General features: G+C 48.2%; 2 protein-coding genes across 2 annotated transcripts in view; both read left to right on the top strand.

Moving 5' to 3' along the window:
- Nucleotides 1-7,450, top strand: FAM221B (family with sequence similarity 221, member B). The gene is made up of 6 exons (XM_011939385.1): nucleotides 1-598; nucleotides 789-932; nucleotides 5,865-5,975; nucleotides 6,488-6,685; nucleotides 6,872-6,991; nucleotides 7,375-7,450. The coding sequence occupies exons 1-6, from the start codon at nucleotides 1-3 to the stop codon at nucleotides 7,410-7,412; spliced, it is 1,209 nt and encodes a 402-aa protein (XP_011794775.1). The 3' UTR covers nucleotides 7,413-7,450.
- A 3,192-nt stretch (nucleotides 7,451-10,642) lies between these two features.
- Nucleotides 10,643-10,857, top strand: part of HINT2 (histidine triad nucleotide binding protein 2) — a 2,314-nt gene continuing 2,099 nt past the window's right edge. The window contains exon 1 of the mRNA XM_011939510.1: nucleotides 10,643-10,709. Coding sequence (XP_011794900.1) covers nucleotides 10,643-10,709 — 67 coding nt within the window. The remainder of the gene's footprint in view (nucleotides 10,710-10,857) is intronic.

Genomic DNA, 10,857 nt, shown 5'->3' with positions numbered 1-10,857 from the left:
ATGGAAGCAGATGAGATCACAGAAGAGCCTCATACCACCATGGATGCAGAGGAGCACCCCCTTTCAAAGGACCCCTCTGCTGACGACTTACAGGAGAACCGTATCTCTGAAAGCTTCTTGGAGCCTTCTACCTCTGAGACCCCCTTAGAACCCCATACCTCTGAATCCCCTTTGGTGCCATCCCCTTCCCAGATCCCCTTACAGACCTATTCCCCTGAAACCCATCAGGAGCCTTTCATCTCTGAGACTCCTTCAGGGACCCCTACCTATGAGGCTTCATTGGATAGTCCCATCTCAGTGGTGCCAGAGAAACACCTTACTCTTCCTCCCCAATCACGAAACTATGTCTCTCTGTCTTCCTCTGATACTTTGAAGGAAGACCTCTCCTCTGAGTTTTCTTCCAATGAGGTCCCATGGACAAGGAGGTCTACCCATCTCTCTGAATCTGAGAGCCTTCCAGAACACTCTCCTTCAGGCCCTTCAGCCCAGGTCCAAATGGACGCATCTGAAAAGCAGGAGGAAGAAGCAGGAGAGGTTGGAAAGGGAGGAGATGCCAGTGACAGCACTGATCACACAGCCCAACTTGGACACCAACTAGGCAAGAAGAAGAAGAAGAAAGGAGTTAGCTGTAATTGCACCTGTCCTCTCCCCTGTCCTGTTCTCACTACTGTTCACTGTTCTTGACTTGCCCCAGGAGGAGGAGACTGGGTTACTCTTGGACATGGCCCCTTCTCTTAGTTTTAGGGCCTTCTCACTTCCCCCTGGTTACTCATCCCCTCCCATCCTAGGTTACACAGCCCGCCCAGTGGTCCCTGCTAAGCAGACAGAGCTGGTGGAAGTGGCTAAGGCAATGCATAGAGAGGAGTTTGGTGCTCAGGTGAACAATCTTTTCCAGTGGGAGAAGGATGCAGCCCTGAATGCCATCCAGACAGGTAAGCCCATGTGGCCTTACAGAGGCCTGTGACAGGCCCATGGGCATCCTCTAATCCAAAAGATCTGGGAACCTGAACATTCAGCAGATAGCTGCCCCTTTTGGAAATGGCAATACCACCTGTGTGGAAAAGGAGCAGGCAAGTGGGCCAAGGAATACAAGGGTGGATGCAGACAAAAAGTGGGGAGATTCATATAAAGCCCAGGTAGAAACAGGTAACTGAACTAAAATTATTAAAAACAGAAGGGTCATGGGCCCACCCCAGATATAGGGCCTAGAGAGCCTACAGACCCTAAAGTAATGATGGCCCAGGACCCTGGACAGTCCCCAGGAAACTTGCTGTTCTGATATGACAAAGACCTCAGTCCCTTTGGTGGAACTCCATTAAAAGGCTGACACCCCTGCATGCCAGGCCCATGCTGGGTGCCCAAAAACTTTGAGTTCTGTTACCAAAGGGGAGAGCTGTGTCCTCTGGCCCTGCTGATTCCAAGCCTCAGCCTATGATTAGTCCTCCTGACAGTCCTGTTAGTGGCATGCTGCGTACAGATGAACTTGTAAAAACATGCCATCCTGTGCATAAGCATGTCTACCTGTGTTATGGAAATTCATATCTGTAGGGATTACCTTCAGTAAGAGGGCCACCCTGACCTGCTATAAGGATTCAGGTCTTTCTAGACTGAATTCAATAGTTATGACATTTATTTCGGTCCTTCATACTTCCTTTCCCTTTATGATGGGAACAGAGCTATGATGACAGGCCTAAAATATAAAGACAACTAGGTGATTCTAAATGCTTATCCCTCCTCCATGAAATTTACTTTCCCCTTTCCCATGCAGGGACCCTCCACCTCCCCGTCCTTGCCCCCCACCCCACCCCGTCCTGCCTCCTGCCACCGAGCCAAGAAAGTCATAGTGATCTCATTTGTTTCCCAGTCTCAATTCAGGCATTGAAATGGCTTTGTTTGCTATATTAACATATTCGGTTACTCTTATTTTCTTGCAAATTCTGGCTGGCAAGGTGGCTCACATCTGTAATCCCAAAACTTTGGGAGGCTGAGCCAGGAGGATCACTTAATTGCCCAGGAGTTAGAGACCAGCCAGGATAAGATAGTGAGACCCCATCTCTATAAAAATAAAATAAAACAATCCAGGGATAGTGGTGCACACCTGTAGCCCCAGCTACTTAGTAGGCTGAGGTGGGCGGATTACTTAAGCCCAGGAGGTCAAGGCTGCAGTGAGCCGTGATTGTGTCAGTATATTCCAGCCTGGGTGACAGAATGTCTCAAAAAAAAAAAAAAAAATGCAGGATGTGTTCAGTTCTCTTATTCCCCTTCTTAGAACCTCCTGTCTACTCCCCACTCCTCAAGGCCACTGTATTTCTTTTTCTTCTTCAAATTGAACTTCTTCATCTTCCTGTTAAACAGGAAGTTTTATAAAGAAATTCATGTCATTCAACCCTGAACAATTATATTTGAGGTCCCCTCCTAATAGTGGGGATGTTGAGTTCTGGGTAGTCCATAACAGTATATGTGATGTGTACAGAAATATCAAGTGTAACCTTTGTTTTTATTCATTCAGCAAACATTTATTGAGCACCAACTATGTGCCAGGCATTGAGCTAGCTATGGAAGTGGTAATGCTGGTGGGGGTTCAAAGACAAAATACTTGGTACTCTAATGAGGGATACCAATAAGTACAAGGACAATTATAATTCACTCTAATAATTCCTATAATCAAGGTTATCCTAGACTGCTGCATAAGCAGGAAAAAAGGGGCATCTTATCTGGAGTGCTTGAGGAACAATAAGCCTTGGAAGGAATGACTTCTCAGCTGATATCTGTAAGATGAGTAAGAAGAGGTGGCCAAGTAAAGAGTGCTGTAAGATGAGACATGATAGGGTAAGGCACAGCAGGAATCTACAGCAATGCACTATGCCTGATGCACAGAGTGGTGGGGAGAAGAGCCAGCTCTGTTCTCGAAGGGCAGAATTCTGTAGGCATTTCTGTGCCAAGCTAAAAGCTAGAATTATATCCTGAGGGCAACTGAGAGTCACTAGAAGGTTTAAAGTAGGACAATAACATGAGCGAATTTCTGTTTCTGAAAGATCACTCTGGCAATAGGATAGACCGGAGAAAGACAAGACTGGAGTTGTGAGGCTAAGAGAGGAGGTATGGAAAGGCAAGTGAATACATTGTGAGGCACTGGTCATAACCAGGTAAGAAGTAGATGGGCTTAGGTGGAGAGAAGTGGACAGGTTCAAAAAATGCTAACAGGCCAAGCATGGTGGCTCGCACCTGTAATCCCAGCACTTTGGGAAGCCAAGGTGGGTGGATCATCTGAGGCCAGGAGTTCGAGACCAGCCTGGACAACATGGTGAAACCCTGTCTCTACTAAAAATACAAAAAATTAGCCAGGCATGGTGGTGGGCACCTGTAATGCCAGCTACTTGGGAGGCTGAGGCAGGAGAATTGCTTGAACCCGGGAGGTGGAGGTTGCAGTGAGCCGAGGTTGCACCACTGCACTCCAGCCTGGGCAACAGAGCAAGACTGTCAAAAAAGAAAGAAAAGAAAAGAAAAACTAACAAAGTGAAACTGACCATTGGAACACTGGATGTATAGGATAAGAGAGAGGGAAATGCCTGGAATGCCACCTAAGTTTTTGGCATAAGTGGTAGGATGATGGTGCCATTAACTGAATGCCTGGAAAAGGGTAGATGCTTGGTAGACATGTGTTGGATGAAGAGAGGACAAAGGATGAGAGCCAGGTTTGGAGGGAATAATTGGGCATAAGACATCTGAAGTGCTTATGAAACATGCTGACCCAAGAATCTAGTAGACAGCTGGCCATATGGGTCTGAAGCTCAGGAGAAAGGGCTAGGCTGGAGACATTGTTCCTGTAAAGACAGCTGTGTGTTTTATGGAGCCATACTATGCATAAAGAGATGTCATCATGCAAGTGTGATTATGTGATTGTGGAACTGGACTGTATTAGACAGAATCAAAATGGCATCCCAAACAATGTCTCCTCCCCTGCCAGGCCTGTCCACCCACAACAGGAAGGGAGTTTGGAATCAAGACAGAGAGTAGAGGGTCCCACTGGAATCCACAGCCACCTTCCAATTGCCCCACTTTAAGAGCACTAACACTTGTAACAGAATCTGAAGCATAGTCGCCAGTCTCCCTGTTCAAACTCCAGTCTTCTTCATCTGAATGCTGGGCACTGATTCCTACACTAGTGCTTGGACTAGACTCCCCCTCCCCGGGCCCTCCAAGCAGGCCTTGATCTATGGGCCTCACCTCCTGTTTTTTAATGTATCCTGCTACTCCAGACAGAATTCAGAACTCCTCTAGTGGAATCCTGGCTCCCGCCCACCCGCATTGTGACTGCCTATACCCTGCTCTCTCAACAAAGCCTCCCTGGTGTAAGGGGGCAGTGGCACTACAGGCAATCAGCATCAAGACAGAAGCAGCAAAGCCAAAAGGCACATCTAGACAGGCTTTAGATCCTGACAGACTATGGGTAAGACAAGAAAACTTAATCTGCGGCACAGAATTGTGAATTCTGGCCCTGACCAGAGTCAAAGACCAGATGATGCCACTCTCCTCATTCATGTTATGGAGCCTCGGGGTTATGCCTGAATACTGGCTCTCTCTTCCTCTTGAAGGAATGAGCTCATTTGTTTAATCAGGCAATCTACATTCTCTCAGCAACCATTTTGTGCCAGGCCCTGTACTAGGATTAGAGATATAGGTGAAAAGACAGCTCCCTTGAAGAACTCATGGATTAATAGGAATACAAGGGAATAGCCTATTATAATGCACTGTACTGCGATGGGAGTAGCACAAGAAGCTACGGATGGCAAGAGGAGGAGCCCAGACAGGGGAAGTCAGGGACACCTTTTTGGTGGAGGTGACATTTCAGTTGAGCCTTTAATTGGGACTAAGAATCCTATACCTGGAGGTCCACTCCATGGGGCCTCATACAGGATTCTTGGCTAGAAGTTGGGGTACTCTCGGCTCTCATGGAGAATGAGAAAATCTGAATGGCGAGGAGTACCACCCTCACCTCAAGACTGGTCACAAAGTCAGGGATTCAGACCTCACTGCTGAATACCAGCTCTCAAGGGTTGTGACCTCTTACTGGTGCCTACTCTCAGGGACACTTCTTAGCCTCACTTTCCTTTCCATGCCTCCTTGCTTAGCCTCACAATGTATAATTCTTGGTCTTCACCGCTCATGACTGCTACCTACCCCTTTCTCCTGACCCTTGAAGAACCTTTGGCAGCCCTTCTTAGGTACAAAGAGGGCACTGGGACAATGGCACCAGGAACACAGAGGGAGGTATTAAGGTACCAACCTGGAGACTTGAGAGGAAACCCTCCACCTACCTTCCAGCACCAGGGCTATCCAACCTCCTCCTCCTCTTCAGGACCTTCAATAACCATGCTCCTCAGGAGCCAATCCCATTGTCCGTACACCTGGCCAATCATCTTCCCTTTCCCTCACCTCAGACACTTCAAGAAAACAAAGCAAAGTTGGGCTTTAGTGGGATCAGGAGAGGAGATGAGAATCCCTGTGGTCACAGAGAACTCAGTGAGATTCATGTTCATCCTCAAACAAAATTTCATCTATAATCTTCCTGCTCAGAAACCGAAGACTCTCTTGAGTCATCTCTGGCAGGCTGACAGAGATGGAGTGGATCCTGGGTAGAAAGAGAACTGAAGACACTTGTGGGGTAATGAGAAAATCCCAAGGAAAAAGAAAATCTAAGGGGTAGAGGTGAGGACTTTCAGGTAGAGATAAAGATACCTGGGGGTGGGGAGAGGTAAGTTCCCCCCACCCCCTCACCCCCATCAAGGGATAGGTAAGAACACTTTGGGGGAGCTTAGAATTTTTTTACTTCTCACTTTTCCTTATTAATCCTGCACACCTAGGTCTCTACATTGGCTGGCGCTGCCCCCATTACCTATGGGACTGTTTCCGGATTGGGGATGAGTCCAGATGCTTTTGTGGACACTTGTTGAGAGAGCACCGGATCATCTCAGGTAGGGGAGAACTGACCAGCCCCTCTTGAGTGTGGAGGAATAACTGTACTCTGTCATGTCTTGGGAAGTATGAGAAAGAGCATGTGGCTGGGCGCAGTGGCTCACCCCTGTAATCCCAGCACTTTGGGAGGCAGACGCGGGCAGATCATAAGGTCAGGAGATCAAGACCATCCTGGCTAACATGATGAAACCCCGTCTCTACTAAAAATAATAATAATGATACAAAAAATTAGCTGGGCGTGGTGGCGTGCACCTGTAGTCCCAGCTACTCAGGAGGCCGAGGCAGGAGAGTCACTTGAAGCCAGGAGGTGGAAGTTGCAGTGAACTGAGATCACGCCACTGCACTCCAGCCTGGGTGACAGAGCAAAACTCCGTCTCAAAAAAAAAAAAAAAAAAAAAAAAGCATGTTTGAGTGCGTAGGGGGTGGCGGGGATGGAGGATGGGGTTGGCACAAGAAGGCAAAGTCCTTTCAGATACTGGTCTAACCCTACCATCCATCCCCAATCCCACAGACGTATCGGTGCCCTGCAAGGTGAGCCAGTGCCGCTGCCTCATGTTCTGCTTTATCCCATCACGCCCAGAGGAGGTGGGTGAGTTCTGGCTCAAGAGACGGGCCACCTTTGACCCCAAGGCCTGGAGGGCCCAATGTCGCTGCAAACACAGCCACGAAGAACATGCAGCCACTGGGCCCCATCCCTGCAGGCATCATGGTAACTTCTAGGGCAAGAGGCGTATTGGGAACAGGGTAGGTGGGGATAGGATGCAGTCTGGGGATCATGACGGGAGCGAGTATGAGAGCCTTGGGCATGCAGTCACTGAGGAAGAGATGAGAATGTGATCAGCTCCTGGGGATACCACAATTTCCTAAACGCTTCTTGGTTGCAATTTTGCCCCAGGCTGTTGTTGCGGCTGTTTTGAGTCTAATTTCCTCTGTGCGGCCTGTGACCGGCGCTGGGAGGAACATGAGACTTTCTTTGAGACCCAGAGGACCCGGCGACGAGGAGGGAGACCTCACGGTGAGGCAGAAACCTGGGACAGGGGGCCATTCCAGGGTCTGTAGTCAGAAGGCCAGGCAGGAAGGCACTCCCATCCTCAACCATCCCCTCCAGGACTAGCGCACTTCCTCAGCCCACCTCCCCACCACCCACCTACCTGCATCCCACATCTGCACTGGTTTTCACCCCCAGGAGCAGACTATGTACCTTTTGCAGAGATGTCTGTGCTCCAAGAAGCCATCCTCAGCAACTCTGACTTCGAGGCCCTGCAGATACAGGGGCCCTCTGGCCTTCCCAGCTCCCACCCTAGTCCCCCAGGACTCCCTGCCTCACACAACCTCCAGCCTGGCCTCCCTTCTGACCCCCATACCTGACCCTTTCACCTCTGCTCTTCCCTCCTCCAGGGACAGACACTGTCAGCAACTGGCACAGGCCTTTGTGAGTCTGGCCCAGATCACAATAAAAGAGGAGTCACTGGAACCTGACTTGGCTCCATATGGGGCAGGTAGATCCCAGCCCAGGGAGAGACTGCCTAGCAGCTTAGAGTTGACACCTATCAGGCACAGGAGAAAGCCTGGATCTGGCCATCTGCCTCCGTCATACCCACATTCAAGCTGCCTGCTTGAAGGAAAGTGGCTTCAAGGAAGCCAAAAGTGAGGAAGTTTCAAGAAGGATAGAGTGGGAAGTGATGTTAGATGCAGTTGGGGCACCAATAAGATAAAGGCTGAAAAGTATCCATTGGGTTTTGCAGTTAGAAGATCTCTGGAAGCTTCAGAGAGTGCAGTTTCACACTGGTGCAGTGGAGGCAGGAGTCAAACAGCAGTGAGTTTCAAGGAGTCTCGTAAAGAAGCTTAAGTCAGACAATATCCAGAGGGAGTTGTGGAGTCAAGGAAGCACTTTTATAGAAAGGAAAAGGGAAAGAGGCCAGTAGACTAAAGGACCTTGAAGGACCCAGAAGAGAGAGAAGAGATACCTGGTGAGACAAGATCCCAGAGACAGAGGAAAGGGATGAGGTCAAAGTGGAGGTAAAGGGATTTGCTCTGGACAGGAGAAACACCACTTCCTATGACCAAGACAAAGGAAGAAGATGGAGCCTTCCCAGAGTTTCTGGGAACAAGAATCTGTGGAAGTTCCCCTCTGATGGCTTCTATATGCCCTGTGAAGTAGGACATAAGGCCAATGGCTGGGGGTCTAGGGGGAGAGGGAAAAAGAGTAGGGAGTAGGAGACAAGAGAAGAAAAGGGAAGGTTTGGGAAGGCTAATGCAGGGAACTGGAGAAAAACCTGATCAGTGGGTAGTTTAGGATTTGGGCATAGTTGGAAGTGAGAACCTAGTTAGAGGAGCAGAGAAGCCAAATATTTAATGGGTTGATGATATGAGGGTATCAGGGAGGATGATCAGGAAAACTAAGCAAAAGAAGGCGTGAGGATGTGAAGAGAGCATACGGTACCAAAAGGGAAAGAAAGTGATGCCAGGAGGCAAATGTCAGATTGAAAACGGGAGCAGTCACAGGAAGAGAAGTCTCTAATGAGGTACAGTAGCAGACATAGGGGCAGGGGTTGAAGTACAGGAGACAGTGTTCAGAGGCTGCAGAGCATAACACCTTTCAGATGAGGGCAACTGTAGGTGGTAAGTGCTTGGAGCAGAGAAGACTGTGGGGCAGGGATCAAAATCAGTGAATGTGGGAAGTGACTAGGAAGTCCATAGGTTCTTATGGGAGTAGGAGATTCTAACACTAATAGGCTTTGTGACTGCACTAACACTAATAGGCTTTGTGACATGCAAGTGACTGTCCCTCTTTAGGCTGAGTTTCTGAACCTGTAAAATAGGAACAACCTCTGTGTTGCTTGCTTTCTATGAGAACCAAAGAAATAACTAATTTCAAAGTGCTTTGTATCCACCTATCCTCCAGACTGGCTTCCTTCCTCTTCCTAGATCCCAGATCCACTTATCTCTTGCCCTTCTCCAGGACAATTGTAGGGTCTCCCAGTGTCCCAGAGGCACCACAGAGAACTGCAATTCATTCTACATTTCCTCACAATTAGGGGGGCCATCTGTTCCTCCAAAGGAAGGAATGTAATCTGGACTGCTAGGATCCCTGGGGAAAATCACAGAATCAAATGTCTGCCCTTTGGAGGAGAAAGGACTTTCTAACAATAATATAGCTATACAAAAGAGATTGTACTATTTCTAGAAGAGAGTTTGCCGACAGTAGTTATATGCACCATGATAACCATTCACCTAAAACTAATTCAACTAATAGTCAACAATAGAGTTAGGATTACTCTATTAATACTCTATGATAAACTCATTGAAGGAAATAACAAGCAGCTAATACAAACTATATTTACATAGACTGTACAAATATGAAAAATTGATTACACATGGGTTAGTATCATATGCAATACATAGTATTACATATTGTGAAAAAATGACAGGAAACACCAGATGTTATTCATTCAACAACTACTGAGCACCTATATGTATCAGGCCATGTGTTAAAAAAAGAAAAAGAAAAAAAGAAAAACCAAAGAAACACAGTGGTAACTTGTTCTATGTGATGTCAGACTAAAACTTACTTAGTGTCTGAGAACATTAGTATTTTGTGACCCCACGTTTCTTATGTCAAAAATATATATTCCAGCAGTGCAAACCTGACTCATTGAAAACGCCAGGCACCGGCCGGGCGCGGTGACTCACGCCTGTAATCCCAGCACTTTGCGAGACCGAGGCGGGAGGATCACGAGGTCAGGAGATGGAGACCATCCTGGCTAATATGGTGAAACCTCGTCTCTACTAAAAATACAAAAAATTAGCCGGGCGTGTTGGCGGGCTCCAGTAGTCCCAGCTACTGGGGAGGCTGAGGCAGGAGAATGGCGTGAACCCGGAAAGTGGAGCTTGCAGTGGGCCGAAATCGCGCCACTGCACTCCAGCCTGGGCGACAGAGCAAGACTCCGTCTCAAAAAAAAAAAAAAAAAAAAGAAAAAGAAAAGAAAACGCCAGGCACCGAGCTAACTGTGTATCACACACCTTTTCTGATTAAAAAAGAACAATGAATACATACTCCTTTGCTTATTATAATAGTTGTGCGGCAAGATAGGACACTCCTATCTCCGCCTGCTCAAAAAAAAAAAAATGCAAAAACCACAGAATTTTTAACCTATGGAGTCAATGCGTTAACAAGAACATAGAATTAAGGAAGAATTTCCCTTAGATAAGTACATTAAAATCTCCAAAGTGCTCAAGGGACTGAAACTGCCCTTGTGGAGAAAATGCTGCGCATCAGCCCCGCCAGTTAAAACAAACAAGCAAAAACAAAAAAGCACACCTCATCCCCGTTCACCTTTAGCCCCATCGGGTGGTTCTTGGAGCCAATAAGCGCCGGATGCCCCCAGAGCCCCGCCCTCCTCCTGGCCAAAGCAGCGAGAGGGTCTAATATAGCCCTTTCTGCAGCAGGTGACGGAGCCACGCCCCCTTCCTCCCCGAGCACCAATAGGAACCAGACCTGAAGAGGACGAAGCAAGAACGAAAAGCCCCACCCACTCGGGAGCCGCAACCTAGAAGCCAGGGTTGTGTATCAAATCCAACTAGGAGAAAATCCCACCTCCAGGCTCCTTAAATCCTTCCAATGGAGTGTAAGTTTCTCTCACAGCGAAACTAGTTAGGGGATCCAATGGGAAAAGAACGTTCACACGGACTAGAAGACGAAGCCAATGGAACGGAAAATTGTCCTCGCGTTGGTAGAAGCAGCCAATGAGATGAAAAGAGCCCGCCTCCAAAGTGGCTGCAGAGGCAATGGGGCGAATCGTGCCCAGGGGCGCGCTCCAATGGGGTAGCAGGGCTCGCCCGGCCGCCGCTACCCCGCTTCCCTGCTCCCGGACTCCCCAC

The sequence above is a fragment of the Colobus angolensis genome, unplaced genomic scaffold (genome assembly GCF_000951035.1).
Source record: "Colobus angolensis palliatus isolate OR3802 unplaced genomic scaffold, Cang.pa_1.0 Scaffold181, whole genome shotgun sequence".
Classification (NCBI taxonomy): Eukaryota; Metazoa; Chordata; class Mammalia; order Primates; family Cercopithecidae; genus Colobus; species Colobus angolensis.
This window is presented reverse-complemented; position numbering and strand designations above follow the sequence as displayed.

Bases quoted from the DNA above. Each gene is read 5' to 3' on its own strand.
- FAM221B (XM_011939385.1), top strand. From the start codon at position 1: ATGGAAGCAGATGAGATCACAGAAGAGCCTCATACCACCATGGATGCA. The intron at 599-788 runs GCAAGAAGAAGA...CTCCCATCCTAG, and splicing joins CCAACTTGGACACCAACTAG to GTTACACAGCCCGCCCAGTG. The intron at 6,992-7,374 runs GTGAGGCAGAAA...TCCCTCCTCCAG, and splicing joins ACGAGGAGGGAGACCTCACG to GGACAGACACTGTCAGCAAC.